The sequence below is a fragment of the Ursus americanus genome, chromosome 2, assembly GCF_024610735.1.
Source record: "Ursus americanus isolate L20-20 chromosome 2, mUrsAme1.1.p, whole genome shotgun sequence".
In the NCBI taxonomy this organism is placed as follows: Eukaryota; Metazoa; Chordata; class Mammalia; order Carnivora; family Ursidae; genus Ursus; species Ursus americanus.
In genome coordinates, this window is record NC_142128.1 from 21,936,807 (window position 1) to 21,952,922 (window position 16,116).

Sequence of the window (16,116 nt, forward strand, 5' to 3'; positions counted from 1 at the left end):
TAAGTGATGTTTGGCATGAGCTGAGGATCTGCATTAAAAATTTTTTGACAGATGAGATAGTTTTCTGCCGCTTATTGAATCAGTCACTGATTTTGAAATAGATGTTCTAACCTATTGAATTCTCCTATTAGGTCTTTTCTGCATGCTTTGTTTTCTACCTCTTTGCTTAGTTGTGTACTTATGAGTATTTATTGATGCAAATAGCTCGTCTTCCTCCTTCTAAAATGGATAGTCTCCTACCCCTCGACCCCCCCATTTGCCTTAAAATCATTTCTTAGCTGAATTAAAACAATTCTTTTAGGATTTCCATTGGAATGTCATTAAACCTGTTGACTTGAAGAGATCTGTGTCTTTATAATTTTGTAAAATTAAATGCTATAGAGGTATGTGTGTATGTAGTCATATAAAAGAGACCAGAAGGAAATAGGCCCAAATGTTAGCAGTGCTTATTTCTGGATAGAATTAATGGTGTCTCTTATTTCATTCTTTATGATATCCTCATATCCTGCTCCCTCAAAAAAAAGAAATTCTTTTTTTAACTGGTAATGTGCTGGGACGCCTGGGTGGCTCAGTCAGTTAAGCGTCTTTTTCAACTCAGGTCATGATCTCAGGGTCCTGGGATCGAGCCCCAAGTTGGGCTCTCTGCTGAGTGGAGAGCTGCCTACTTCCCCCGCTCCCTCTGTCCCCCGCCCTCGTGTTCCATCTCTCTCTCTCTCTCTCTTGCTTTCGCTCTGTCTCAAATAAATAGAATCCTTAAAAGAACAAAGAACTGGTGATGTGCATCGGATGGTTGGTGGTGAGGGAGCGATCAGTCTGAGGGGCCTTAGGAGTCCAGCTAGAAGTAGTGAGGGCTGGATTATGGCGGCGCCGAAAGGTTGGGTCCGAGGTGGTTAGTCCGGGAGCCGTGCTGGCTGGAGAAGAAGCAGTGTCGGATGATAACACACGTCTCTTTCAGACGTGGCTGCTGGCGGCCTTGTGGTCATGCTAACCCTTTTGGTTGGGTTCTTCTCTTCCAGGCAGCTTGCCACCTCTTATCGTGTATGACCGGAATGGATTCCGAATTCTGCTCCACTTTTCCCAGACGGGGGCCCCTGGCCACCCCGAGGTGCAGGTGTTGCTGTTGACCATGATGAGCACTGCCACCCAGCCTGTCTGGGACATCATGTTTCAAGTGGCTGTGCCGAAGGTGAGTCGTCTGCTGGCCAGCTCCTTCGAATTTTTCAGTAAAGCTAGCATTTTTGAGCACCAGGTCCTTTACCAGGACGTGACCTTTTAGTTAGGTATAAGAGACACACTCTTCAAAGGAGTTTAAGATCAAATGGGAATTTTATTGGCTTGTTGAACTGGGGATTTCTGAATATCTGACTTCAAATGTGGCTGGATGCAGATAAGTTCTTAAAATGTTTCCTTAAGAATCTGTCTCTTTCCACCTGTTGACTTTGCTTTCTTCTTTGGAGCCTGTTCTCCAGCAGACTCCACAGAGCATGGAAATGGCTACCAGCAGCTCCAGAGTTACATAGTCCTTACCCTCCCGAACCCTGTTTTCTCTCAGAAGGAAGCTTCCGCCTGGCATGAGGCATGCATACTGATTTGGCCCTGTTGGCATTTATTTGGATATCTGGGACCAGTAACTTATGTCCAGGGATAATGTGGTGCTCTGACCAATATAGATATTACGTCCATTCCTTTTCAAGGGAAGTAGGGCCCACTAATTAACAGCCTTATCAGCATCACAATGAACAGGGAAAGGATGTCCTGAAAGGAAAGATTCAAAGTAGGCATAAGTAAAAATATGCATTCTCTCATCCTCATGGTAGTCTTGTGGGACATGTGTTATTGTTATCTCTACTTTGTAAACTTCTAGTCCAAGGCTCAGAAAGGTTAAGTATTTTGCCTAAGATCTGAGAGCTGGTAAGAAGCGAATTAAAATTCAGCCCAAGGTAGGCTCTAGCTTTTCATGCTGCCTCTCAGAACTCAACCTCTATTTATGGAAGGGAAGGACTTTTGGACCCTTTAATTATTTGGTGGGTGGAGGTCAAGTTTTCCTGTTTACCTAAACTCCCTCTTTAAAGCTGTACTTTATTAGGAACAAGTTAGATACTGGATTTTTCTACCCTGCCCCCTCCATAGTCCATGAGAGTGAAGCTGCAGCCGGCGTCCAGCTCCAAGCTCCCTGCGTTCAGTCCGTTGACGCCTCCGGCTGTGATCTCCCAGATGCTGTTGCTTGACAATCCACACAAAGTATGTTCTGGTAACTTTGATAGCAGGGGAATGGGTGGCCCCTCGACTGTAGGGAGGCAACGTGGTAGGTTGCAAGAGGTTTATTTAGGTCTTGCTCTAAAGTATGTGGTTGGGAGTGGTGGTGGGATATTCCTTGCTGAGTCTGTTTTCTTCAGGGCTCATTGGAAGATCTGTGACTGGGTTGCCATAGCTGGGAACTAAGAGAGTGACAGAAACTCCCCCTAGTACCATGAGTCCTCTGAAAGGGTGAGGTCTGCCTGTCCTCCTTAGCCGGTCTCTGAGTTGTGGTCCACCTCAGGACTGCAAAAGTGTGGGAGTTCTCTCAGGATGTATGGCTGGCTTCCTTGATTTTTTTGTCCCAGAGGGTCCTGGCCAGGTGTTCCTGTCATACAGTTGTTTCAAGCCCTTGCTGGCATGGAGTTAACATGATATGCTATTCCTTGGTGACTACAGGGTGGGTAAAAGCTCTTACACTGCGTTCGCTGGTCTGTGTCTCTCCCCACTAATTTAATGTTTTCTGTCTTTGCCCAGGAGCCCATCAGGTTACGGTATAAGCTGACATTCAACCAGGGTGGACAGCCTTTCAGCGAAGTAGGAGAAGTGAAAGACTTTCCAGATCTGGCAGTCTTGGGTGCAGCCTAACTTTTCACAGGACAGACCCTGCCATTCAAGCTTAGGCCAATGTGAATTTTGCTGTCTAGATAGGACTAATCATGGTGATTTAGTGCGGAGTGCCAAGAGTTCTATCCTGACGTCAGGCTCTGGATCCCAACCTCTGACTTACTCTGCAGATACTATTTGTGTGTGTGTGTGTGTGTGTGTGTGTGTGTGTGTGTGTGTGTGTGTGTTATAGGGGGTTGTGGGGGAGGGTAGAGTAGGGCTTGGGGTGTGGACAGTGTGGGAAATGCTAAAGCATTTCTGACAACCATCTGCTACAATCATCTGTTTCTGCATGTTGGTGGACACGGATGTCCCCACCTCAGGTTGGAGGTTTTATAAGCCAAAGTTGTGTTGTGTTTTGTTTTTTCCATGTATTGTTATCTTTTCATTCATCCACTCTGTGCCTTGTCAGCCTTTGAAAGTCTTGGTTGCTCCCAGGCTGCTGTTCTCAGGGACCTTAAAAGGGACCTGGTTGGTCTTGGGGCGGAGAGTATCTTCTGGGGCACTCTCTTCCAAGAAAGACCTTGTCTCCGTTTCCATTAGAGAATGCTGCTTGCATGTGTTTGAGAAGCTCTTCTAAATGGAATGCTTGTTGCACTGTTTGCCAAGCGAGGGGGCTGCCACTAGAGCAGAGGACCACACTGGGTGGGCCAATCATGTCCTTCACCACTGTGCCTTAGAATCACCCAGAGAGGACCTTCCAGGGCAGAGGGGAAAGCAGATCCCAGGCCCATGCAGGCCTCAGGTTCTGTGGGTGGGGCAGCCTGTCTGGGCCCTTCCTCAGGACCCTCCTCTCCATTCTCATCCTCCTCCACGAGCATCTACTCTCAGAGCTCTTTGATGGTGACGCCATGCCAGTCATTATCAATCACAACTGACAGGCTCTCCCTGGCCTGCTGACTTCACCGTCCAACATGAAGAACTGTGACACAAATAGATATGAAAAGAGCTTAGCAGTGGTTTCAGTGGTGACTGAATATAGAAAGTCCTTGAATAAATACCCGTGTAGCAAATACGCTTTGTGGAGTCTTGAGTAAGCAGGAGATGCAGAGCCTGGTGCATTCAGAGGCGCTAAGCCGGAAGGGCCCTGTTGCCTGTTGAGGAAGACTTCTTGCTGTGGAAGCTGAAGAGTGGCTTCAGTGAGGGGGAGGCCCTGCGGGTCTGACAAAGCTGGAAGAGAGGTGGATTCTTGTTACATGTGTGGTGTGAGGGGAGAACTCAGGTTCATCACCCATTCTTAGCGCCTGCTGTGCGAGGAGTCTTCTGTGGTCCTGCTTTGCTGGTCAGTGGGGGAAGCAAGCTGAGCCTTGTGTTAGGACCTGATTAGGACTTCAGAATCCGAGCCGCTCACCTGTTGGGGCGAGATTCTACCTCAGGAACCACAAGACTCTGTTTGGGGCTCTTTATCACAAAATCTGGTACTTTGCAGGTTGATCTTTGAACTTCTATGTATAGTTAGAGCTCCACCAACACTGATTGGTGGGGATGGGAGCTGTAAAGGATCATCTAGCTATGCTAATTTTTAAGCAAATGTGAAAGCTCGTAAAACCGAGAAGTGAGGGGTAACTTCTTTGTTTGGCATAATTCCCATAAGGTTCATTTTAATTTAAAATTTCTTGCATGTTCAACTGCTCTGTATAGCTTTTATGGGCTCTAGCTAATCTCATAAAGTCTTCTAGAGGAACCCATCATAATGATAATGTCTGCCTGTGCAGAACTTCGATCAAAGTGGGTGAATGAGAGTTACGAGATTTTTACCGCCTGGTTCAATGGTGAACTTGTGTGTGTCTCAATCTTCTGTCTTCCAGGCTCCCAGTGGTGCTTTGGTGGAGTTGGACAGGGTAGGGGTGTGGGGTGGGGGTCCCTAAAAGTGGCCCTGGTGTCTGTCATCAATGCCTTCTAATCAAGTTCAATGGCTACTGAAGGCCTGACCCGTATCATTCCATTCCTTCCACAAGCAGTTATGGAGCAGCTACTAGGAACTCCGCACTTCTGTAAGCACTGCAGATACAACAGCAGAAAGTTCCTGCCCTCGTGGACTTCTGTTCTAGTGGGGAGACAAATCCGTGATGTTACTGGGTGGGGATCTGGCACTGATGATCAGTATTTGTCCCTTATCCTGAATTCCTCTTCCAGGATCCTGCTCAGCCCTATCTCTTGACTTAGCTCTGTGACTGTTCTCTTCCTCTATCCCTTAAATGTGGCATTGCCCCAGGGTTTAGTCCTTAGGACTCTTCTAAGCACATCTGGGCAGCTAACAACTAGATGGGTCCTAGACCTCTATCTCAAGCTTCTACCTCCAGATCCATATTCGTAAGTCGTTATCTGTAGGTTTCACTATTGTCTCAGCTCTGAAAGCTTAGAATGGAACCCAGCCTCCTCCTCCTCCCCCACCCCCCGCCCCTTCTCCTTACATTTTCTTTTATTGAAAGCACCTGCCTGAGCTGTCATGGATCCTTGATTCCTGTTCCTTCTAGAGCCACTCATTTGTTTTTGTCTCATCTAGTCTATTTCTAAATGATGACATCTCGCCCTTCCCTGCATTCACATGGTTACTGCCCTGGTTTGGGGAGGGGAGGCAGGATGGTGCAGTAAATCTGCCTCTCAGTTTTCTAAACCATTATACTTGCCACCACCAGAATTATCTAACAGATCTGGCCCCTTGACCATTTGAGAAATCCTGAATGGCTTCCTAATCCCCTAAAAGTTGATGCAATCAAGTTGAATGCTTAATTATTCATTGCCCTTTTCCAACTTTGTGTGCTCTCTACCCTTCTGGCAACCACCAAGAACAAGCAGTTTGCTACAGCCACAAGAAAGTCCTTTCATGTCTTGATGACGCCGTGTTTTTTCATGACATTAGGAGGCAGCTCGTCTCCCTTTATCTCTTCAATGAATTTAAGACCAGGCTAGAACCCTGATTTTATTTGTGAGCCACTGTGAGCATAAATGCGCTATGAAGATGGTAGATGTTGAAAACAGGGTAAATGACTTAATGACCAAAAGAACACGAACCAAATAAACCAAAAGAACACGAACGTTATTAAAAATGGTGGGGAAAAAAATTGTGTAGGGACGCCAGGGGGGCTCAGCGTTCAACTCTTGATCTCAGCTCGGTCTTCATCTCAGGATCGTGAGTTCAAAACGACTAGATTGAGAGAACAAACATTCAGGGTAGAAAGCAAAGGTGATATTCTAAAATATAAGTAGTGCTTGATTACTACAGTGTTTACGAATCAAAATCTTCATATCCAAGGTGGACGATGCCGACCCAGCCCCAAAATATAAAATTCTATCGACTAGGTGTTTTGTTTTTTCTTTTGAAGAAAACAGGAAAGTGTCCTGGAATGGTAGCCATGGTTTTGGGGGGGAGGGTTTGTGGGGTTTTTTTGTTTGTTTGTTTTAAATAAAGATATGGCCTGGCATTTTTCATCTGTGAAGAGGTGAAGCCAGGTAGGACAAAGGAAATGTCCTCACGTGAGATGAGCCAAGCCTTTATATAGTTGAGGCACATAAGGTCCAGAGTTCTCATCACATTTCATGTCAGCTGGAATGAGAAAAACCTGGGCCTTTTTTCCCCTTGCCCTATGCATTCCCGGTACACCACGTTCATTCTGAAAAAGCTTGCATTTTAAAAAATGAACATTCTGTTCCTTCTGATTTTTATTCTTGAATACCTCATCCCACTTCTAGAGGTAACACTTTGATTTTAAAAGTTAAAATTGTAAAATCACACTGCAGTGTTACAGGCCCCAGATACATAGGATTTTAACGTTTGCAGTCGTATGAAGCCCCAAACAGTTGGAAATAATTAAGTCACAGCCCTTAGTTGTAATTCAGCTCTTTAGCTTCACTACTGCCTCCAAGAAGCTGTGTGACCTTGGGTAAGTAACTTACCTTCTTTAGATTCCTCCTCTGTGAAGTGGATAACAAATTTTTTTTGAGAATTGAAAAGTTAATACATGTAAAGTGATTATAATACTGCATGGCACTCAATTAGCTAAGACTTATTTCATTCACTGTTTGCTGTTAGCCTGTCCACAGGTTTCCTTCCAGCACATGAACAGAGTTGACTTGCCCATAACTATAAAGTTTATCTCCTAAAATAAAAAGCAAATATTTAAAATTTTGGTGAGTCTCAAATTAATATTGAGACAGTAAACATGAAGGATAGAAAGGTAACAAAAAGTTAATAGTAATTAGAAACTACTCCTAAATGTAGTCACTAGAATTCTAGCCATTTTGAAACACATCCCCAAGCCTAGTCAAAAGATGAAGTCTGTAACAGAACACTTAGAAACTAAGATTGAACACATTTCCTATAAGACAGTTAATTTTGTACAAAGCTGTGCATTCTAAAATTTATAACCCTGACATCAAAATCTGAAGCAGATAACTTGGTCTGTTCTCGTTTTTGAATGCACATGCAAAATATTAGCTTTAAAGCCAGTGACATACTGAAAGAATACATTGTACAAAGCATTTTCTGGAAATGCAGTTAACCACATGAGTAGCTCATCTGGACTACTTTGTCATCTCAACATGTAGAAAAAGACATTCTAGATTATTCGTTGTTTATTCCTAATAATAAATGACCATGGGTACCTGGGAGGCTGAGTCAAGTGTCTGCCTTTGGCTCACGTCATAATCCCGGGGTCCTGGGGTTGAGCCCCGTGTCGGTCTCCCTGCTCAGCAGGGAGCCTGCTTCTTCCGCTCCCTCTGCCCCCCCCAACTTATGCTGGCTGTCTTTCAAATATTGAAAAGGCCAGCAGCATGTCTAATAAGGAAATATTAACAGTGGCCTAAACACAAAGGTTTATTTTCTACTTAAAAAGGCCAGACTTAGTCCAGAACCATTGCTGATAAAAGCATCACAAAGTCATTAGGGATCCAGGCTCCAGCTGGCCCTAAGTCATCACCCAAGGATATGCATGTTACATGGTAATGGCTTGAGATGCTGACATTCTAAGCCATAGGAAGGAAGGGGAGGAAGGAATAAGGGAAAACTGACATTCTTAAGGTTTCCCATAAGTTTCATGTGTTACTTGGATTCACATCTTATTGGCTGTTCAGTGACATTGCCACTGGGCAAAGAAGGCTGAGAAATTGTCATATTTGCATACAGTGCCACACTGTATGAAATTGGGGTTTGGCCAAGGAAGAAAACTGGATTTGTAGTAAATTAGCTATCATAAGATACTCTGGCAACCAATTGGAGAAAAACTGCCCTTGAACTATTGCTAAATGGGAAAAAACAAAAACATGCTTTTATATCATGACCCTAATTTTAAAACCAAGCAATCTAGGTGTATGTGTGCATATATAATAACTGCTAATCTTTGGATCCTAGATTTGCAAATGAATTTTTTAAAGACTTATTTTAGAGAAAGAACATGGTGGGGGAGAGGGAGAAGAGAGGCTTAAGCAGACTCCACACTGGAGCTTGATGCAGGGCTCAGTCTCACAACCCTGAGATTGTGACCTGAGCCAAAACCAAAAGAGTTGGACGCTTAGCTGACTGTGCCACCCAGGCGCCCTGTAAATGGGTTTTCTTTAAATTTTATCTGCATTTTCGGAAGTTTCTAGGCTGAAAAAAAAAAACACTTTTATGCTTAATGTTTTTTTTACAAATTAAAAGGTAGAAAGTCTTCCATCTGATTACTCTTCTAGGAGACAGTGTTACTAGTTCTCATCTGTCCTTGGAGATATTCTGGGCGTGTTCAGATGAACTGGAGTGTTTTTATTTTTCTTTTAAGGTTATGATGTAGCTTGGAGATAATGCCATGCCACTGTTCGGTAGGAAAAAGAATAGCCCCTGCTCTCCACTCTCCTGACAGCAGATGGGATCAATCAGTTATATGTTAAAAGTCCTGTGTATTAAAACCGGCACATGAATTTCCTGGTAGTTTGTGTATTTCCAGTCTCTCCCTCCCACTGGCTCCATTTCCATGGGCCCAGATACGCTTACATCTTCTCTAGCAACCCACTCCCTCCTGCCCTACTTCTGTCAGCCCAGCATTGTAGAGTGCAACAAGTATAGGCTTTGGAGTCAGGTTCGGTTTCTAGTTTTTTGCCATCTGTGCATCTTGGGCTGGACACTCAACACATCTGGGCCTCAGTTTTTATATTCTCAAATTGTAAAGACGTTAAAAATCTACCTCATAGGTTTAGATGCAGGTTTAATGAGGTCAAGAAAATACCAGACTCAATAGGGACTCTATAAATGTAGGTGCTATTGTTTCTCAAATCACCTTATCTGAGATTTATTTATTACTGTAACTGTGGTGACTTCCATTTTGTCACTTAATTCATTTCACGACCTTTCCTGTTCTCATGGAAACCAGTAAAATTTTGCTAACAATACTAAAAACCTAATGTTTGTCAAGGCTACAAAAAAGGTTGATGGTTTTGATAGAATCTGACCATCCCCTCCATAAGTCAAGATTAGTATCAGCTGTAAGAAATGGATAAGTTCAAAGTAACAGTTGCTTAAACAGAAAATATTTATGTCTCTGTATTGGCTTCTTGGGACGACTGCAACAATGTATAGTAAATTGGGTGACTTAAGACAACAGAAATCTGGCAGTTCTGGAGAAGTCTGAAATCAGGCCATGTTCACTCCGAAACCTGTCAGATAATTTTGGTGATTTGCAATGATCTTTGGCATTCTTAGGCTTGCAGCTGCGTAACTCCTATCTCTACCTTTGTAGTCATGTGGTGGTCTCCCCGTGTGTCTTCACGTGACCATCTTGCATTGGTCATATTGGATTAAGGGCCAGTCCTACTTCAGTATGACAACTAGTTGCATCTACAGTGATGCTATTGATAAAGTCACATTCTGAGGGACTAGGGATTAGGAGGATTTCATGCCTAACTCATGGAGAGACAAGTCAACCATAATTCTCTCAAATTCAAGAACCTTGGAGGTAGTGAGATCAGGGTTTGTATGCAGTCCATATGATGTCAGGTACCTAGATGACTTCAGTCTTATTGCTCTGCCATGAGTGATTTCCATTACTAGGAACATTTTATGGTTCAAGATAGGAGACTGACCAACAAAAGACAAATTACCAAACTCAGGAAAGAGGACACATCACTACTGATTCTACAGAAATTGGAAAGGATTATAAAGGAATATTATGAACAGTTTTATGCCAACTTAGGTGAAATGGACATGTTTCTAGAAAGGCCCGAATTACCAACTGATTTAAGAAGAAATAGAACATCTGAATAGGTCTATAACAAGAAGTTGAATTAATACTTCTCAAGAAGAAATGTCCAGGCCCAGATTGCTTCACATTACATTCTGCCAAATATTTAAAGAAGAGGCTTTCCCAATTCTTCTCAAACGCCAAAGCTAGAGAAGGAAGGATCACTTCCCAAATGATTCTAAAACCAGCATTGCCCTTAAACCAAAATTAGAGAAAGATCACAAAAACAGTATTACGGACCAGTTTTCCCCCATGGACATTGACACAAAAGTCCTGAACAAAATAGTATCAAAGCAAATCTGGTAACATTCTACACCATGACCAAGTAGAATTTATCCTAGGAATGCAAGATCAGTTTACATCCAAATGTTAATTACTATATAACATATGAGTAGAATAAAAGGCAAAACCACATAATATAGGTACAAAATATGTAAAATCCAACATTTTAACAAACTAGGAATAGAAAAAGATTGGACTGAAAAAGATGCTGAAGATCTGGAGCAAGTCAGGATGGCTGCTCTTGCCATTTCGGCTCAATACTGCACTGGGTCTAAGCAGTGCAGTTAGTAGAGGGAAGAAAAAAACATTCACAGATGTTATGAACTTGTACATAGACAAATTCCAGGACATGCACACATAAATAACTAGAACTGATAAATGTTCAAAAGTTACAAGATATGCAAAAATCAACTGTATTCCTATAACAAGAACATGTGAAATGAAATTAATTCACAATAGCATTAAAATGAATGCAATACTTTGGAATAAATTTAACAAAAGTACAAGATATTTACAATGTACAAAAAAAAGGTATTGCTGAGAGAAATTAAGATCTAAATTAGAGGTTCTCAACCAGGGCTGGTGGTTCCCACTGAGGGATACTTGACAATGTGTGAAGGCATTTTTATTTTATTTTATTTTATTTTTAAAGATTTTATTTGACAGAGCCAGCGAGAGAGGGAACACAAGCAGGGGGAGTGGGAGAGGAAGAAGCAGGCTCCCAGCAGAGGAGCCTGATGTGGGACTCAATCCCAGAACGCCGGGATCACGCCCTGAGCCGAAGGCAGACGCTTAATGACTGCGCCACCCAGGCGCCCCCAAAGGCATTTTTAGTTGTCACAACTTAGAGGAAGGGATGCTTTTGGCATCTAGTGGGTGGAGGCCAGCGATGCAGCCAAACACTGTACAATGCATAGGGACAGCCTGAACAATAAAAAATTATCTGGCCACAAATGTGAATAACACCAAGGTTGAAAATCCTGATCTAAATAAACAGAAAGGCATTTCACAGTCATGGATTGGAAGACTCCATATTGTCAAGATGCCAATTTTCAAAATGATCTGTAAGTTCAATAAAATCCCTATTCCAGCAGCATTTTTGTGTAGAAATTGATAAGCGGGTCATAAGAGGTATATAGACACGCAAAGGGTCTGGAGTAGCAAAACAATTTTTTATTTTTAATATTTTATGTATTTGAGAGAGCTTATTGGAGGAGGGGGGAGCAGAGGGAGAAGAATATTCCCCGAGGAGCAGGGAGCCCTACACGAGGCTGGATCCCAGGACCCTGGGATCATGACCTGAGCTGAAGGCAGATGCTTAACTGACTGAGCCACCCAGGCACCCTACAGAACAATTTTTTAAGATAACAAAGTGGGAGGACTGACACTATCAGACTTCCAAACTTACTATACAGTTATCAAGACAATTTGGTATTGGTGCAATAGGAGTATAGATAACGGAACAGAATTAAGAGTCCAGAAATCCTTACATCTATGTCACTTGATTTTTGACAAAGATCTTAAGGCAATTCAGTGGAGAAAGGAAAGTCTAAATCATCCTGGGATAAATGTATATGTTCATATAAAAAAATTAGATGGCTGGCTGGCTCGTCAGAGCATGTGGTGCTTGATCTTGGGGTTGTAACTTTGAGCCCCACGTTGGGTATAGAGGTTATTAAATCTTTAAAAAATAAACTTAGGCCTTTACCTCACACCATACACAAAAAATGAACTCAAACTGGATCATGGACATAGATGTATGAGTGAATACTTTAAAACTTCTAGAAGAAAATTTAGGAGAAATTCTTCATGATTTTGGGTTAGGCAAAGATTTCTTAGATACAAGACCAAAAGTAGGATCCATAAAAAAGAACAAGTGATAATAGAATTTATCAAAATTAAAAACTTGCACCTCAAAAGACACCATTAAAATGAACAGATACAGATTGGGAGAAAATAGTTGTGAACCATTTTAAAAAGGGAATTCAGAATATGTAAAGAATTTAACAGCTCAATAATATGAAGACAACCCCATTTGAAATTGTGTGAAATATTTGAATAGATGTTTCACCAAAGAAGATGTAACAATGGCTAATAAGAACAGGAAAAGATGTTCAAAATCATTGGTTATTAGGGAAATGCAGACTAAAGCAACAGTGACTATTACATACCAGATACTGGTGAGGGTATAGAGAAGCTGGAGCCCTCACACATTATTGATGGTAATGTAAAATGGTATAGGCACTCTGTAAGTTTGACAGTTTTCTTAAAAAGTTTAACATAAATGTATCTTGTAACTTAGCAATTCCACTCCTAGGAATATATCCAAAAGTAATGAAAACTTGTCTACACAAAGGCATGTGGCGAACATTTATAGCAGCATTATTCATGACTTTAAAGTAGAAACAGCATAAATGTCCATCAGTTGGTGAATGGCATATCCACACAATGGAATACTATTCAGCAACATAAAGGAACAAACGGATACAGGTACGACACAAATGGACCTCAAAAACATGCTCAGCGAAAGAAGTCAGATGGAACACTACATGTTTATGATTCCATGTACCTGAAATGTCCAGAAAAGATAAATTTATAGAGACAGTAGACTAATGATTTCCTAGGGCCTGGTGTGGGAGCAGAGATTAAGTGCAAATGAGGAGGAAGGCACTTTTTTGGCTGATGGAAGTGTTCTGTGGAGATAGACCAACTCGATAAATTTACTAAGAATCATTGAATCGTATACTTAAAATGCGCGAATTTTATATCCTGTAAATTATTAGTGAAGCTATTTTTTAAATGTTCATCGGGGAGGGCAGGGGCATTTTGTAGAGGAACTTAAGGCTTCCAATGCTCCTACCAAGAATAGTATAATAGCTTTCCTGATTTGTGGATTTACGTTCTTAGATATAGTCTTCAAGAACTACCGTATGCATTGAGTCAGAGTATGCCTGAGGTGAGAAGGGTAAATGGCAAAATTATACACAAAAGATTTTTTTAAAAATTTTGGTTCCCATGACACTATGAAAAAGGAGGCCCTGCCTTTTCCGAGGCGTCACGAGGCTAGAGAAAACAGGTGCAACCGGTGAGTTCCAATCCCCGCGCGGTGTGTTTCTGGAAAGGACAGGAGGCCAATGTGGCTATAGGAAGGGCTGAGGCCAGATCACGTAGATTCATGTGCTTTCTGTAGGAAGGCAGTAAAGCGTCGTAAAGAGTTCAGGCTCCAGTGGCCCGCTTGCCCGAGTTTAAAACCCCACAGTCCCACTTTCTAGAGACACGACTCTGAACCAGTTGCTCAGCTGCCTCTAATTCTTCATCTTTACCTTGGGGAGAATAACGGCACTCGTAGGACTGTAAAGTCTAAGTGCGCTAATGCACGTAAGGGCTTTAGAGTAAGCACATACTTAAGCGCTCGGCACGCACTTAAGTTAGCAAAAGCAGCAGGACGCTCGCACCCGCCCGCTGCTCTCCGCCCGGGGCCTTTCTCCAGGGCCCAGCTCTCCAGAGCGACCGGAACGCCGGCAATTGCTATGGTAACGGCCACCTACTTCCGGAAGAAGTACGGCGCGCGGCGAGGGCCATTCCGAGCCTTCTGCTTCAGGGAGTTGACAGTGAGGCCGCAGAGGGGCGAATTTAGTGGGTGCTGTGGGTTCCGCCTGCCTCCCTCCAGGCCAGCCCCGGTGCTCTCGCAGGGCCGCCCGCCTCCGCAGCCTCGTTTTCGCCCGAGCCAGCTCTTCAGGCCTGGACGCCGGGGCTGAGAGGCGGTGCGGCCATGGACTTCTCCAAGTTCCTGGCGGAAGACTTCGACGTGAAGGAGTGGATCAACGCGGCCTTCAGGACCGGCTCCAAGGAGGCGGCGGCCGGGAAGGCGGATGGCCACGCGGCCACTCTGGTGATGAAGCTGCAGCTGTTCATCCAGGAGGTGAACCACGCCGTGGAGGGTGAGGCCGAGCTGCCGGGACGGGCGTGGGACGGCGGGCGTCCGCGGCGGGAAGGCGAGCCCGGCCCGACCCTCCTTGCAGCCCTTTCGGGGGCAGCCGGCGGCCGGTCTCAGCTCAATGCCTCTTGTCTAACGCTTGCCGAGGCTGGGGCTTGCTCTTCCACCCCTGGCCGTGCCATCAAGTTTCCTTTTAAAACTTAAGTCCCAGAGTGAATGTCAACAATAGTAACTAATCGTCACCTGCTCCTTATATTTGGCAAAAGCATATCAAAGGCGTGTGGGAATGACACAAATCCGGGAAACATTGTTTTAGCGGACCTTCACGTCCGTGAGGAAGATGGGCTGGCCCGAATGCAGACTTGAACCATCTTTTAAAGATAGTTAATTATAAAAAAAAGAATACACACCAGCAACCTTTTCATTAACTCCTCGACTCGATTTGTATCCACCGTATGTTCATTAGATGCATACTGCACGCCAATCTCTTTGCTAGGCTCCGTGGGAGAGACGGGTCCCACAGGGAAGCTTATGACCCAGAAAATAGAACTTCATTTTATAGATGGGTCCAGTGTTTAAGAAAAGGCTGATGTTGGGGGGAGGGGAGCTTTATATCGCTGCAGGTTCTTTTTTTTGCATCTACTACTCATTATTGAGCATCTGCTATACCTGTGCAGAGAAATGGGCCATGGGCAAAAAGTTTACCTTTCAGGAGCCTGCTGCCTTGTGGGGAAGATACTAAACAGTTAAATTACAATGAGGGGTGGCTTTCTTGCAAGTAGGACCAAGAACTTTGAGAGCTGGAAGAAGTGTGCAATTACCTCTAGTCTGGGAGAATCATAAAGGGTTTTCCCTGTGTCAGGTCTTGAAGGAAGACCATAGGGCAGAGAGGGGGTGGACGTTAATAATAATACGATAGCAATATTTGAGTCCTTGATATGTGTCAGCCACTCTTTTAAATGCTTTATGTGTATTGACTAAGTGGTTCTCAAACCAGGGGTGGTAATGTTGCCTCTTTCCACCCTCACCATCCCCTGAGTATCTGGAAGTTGTTGGGAGTGTTTTTTGTCTTTGCAATGGAGGAATGTCACGATGGTGGACGGTTAGTGGAAATACCCAGAGATGCTTAGTGTCCTGCATGCTTGGGATAGTCCTACACAATGAAGAACTGTCCTGGCTAAAATGTTACTGTTGCCCCTTTTCAGCCTACTTATCCAATTTAAACCTGGCATTAATCCTTAGATGTGGGCACAGTTATGATTCGCACTTTATAGTTGTAGAGACTCCGGCTGAGTGAAGTAACTAAGAGCTCAGGCTCTTAGTCATTATACCTTGCTACCTCTCTGGTATGAAAGGGAGAGAAAACAGCACATGCAGAGGCATGTGGGTATAAAAAAGGCCTAGCCAGTCCACAGCAGAGTGAGAAGTTCAAACAGAGCTCCATCAGTAACATCAACAAACACTAGTCATTAATTAGTAGTATTATTATGACAGGATCACTTTTAGGGGGGAACTTCTGGAGATAAGACAGAAAAGTAGAGTAGGATCAAACTGTGAAAGGCCTTTTTGGCTTTTATTTTATTTTATTCTTTACACACACACATGCACACACGCGCGCGCACGCGTGCCTGCGCGTTCCCGGAGAAAAGGAGGGACAGAGGGAGAGAGAGAGAATCTTAAACAGGCCCGATCCCACTACCCTGAGATTATGACCTGAGCCGAAATCAAGAGTGGGACACTTAACCGACTGAGCCACCCAGGTGTTCCCTTTTTGGTCATCCTAAG

At 43.6% G+C, this 16,116-nt stretch overlaps 2 protein-coding genes across 3 annotated transcripts in view; both read left to right on the plus strand.

Moving 5' to 3' along the window:
- The window catches only part of GGA2 (golgi associated, gamma adaptin ear containing, ARF binding protein 2), a 44,859-nt gene extending 36,063 nt beyond the window's left edge, over nucleotides 1-8,796 (plus strand). For both annotated transcript variants that reach the window (XM_045776406.2, XM_045776405.2), the window contains exons 15-17: nucleotides 1,017-1,186; nucleotides 2,131-2,241; nucleotides 2,773-8,796. In XM_045776406.2, coding sequence (XP_045632362.2) covers nucleotides 1,017-1,186; nucleotides 2,131-2,241; nucleotides 2,773-2,883 — 392 coding nt within the window. In that variant the 3' untranslated portion in view covers nucleotides 2,884-8,796. The remainder of the gene's footprint in view (nucleotides 1-1,016; nucleotides 1,187-2,130; nucleotides 2,242-2,772) is intronic.
- Nucleotides 8,797-13,946: 5,150 nt separating this feature from the next.
- Nucleotides 13,947-16,116, plus strand: part of COG7 (component of oligomeric golgi complex 7) — a 78,634-nt gene continuing 76,464 nt past the window's right edge. The window contains exon 1 of the mRNA XM_045776416.2: nucleotides 13,947-14,335. Within this exon, the coding sequence (XP_045632372.1) occupies nucleotides 14,167-14,335 (169 nt within the window). The 5' untranslated portion in view covers nucleotides 13,947-14,166. The remainder of the gene's footprint in view (nucleotides 14,336-16,116) is intronic.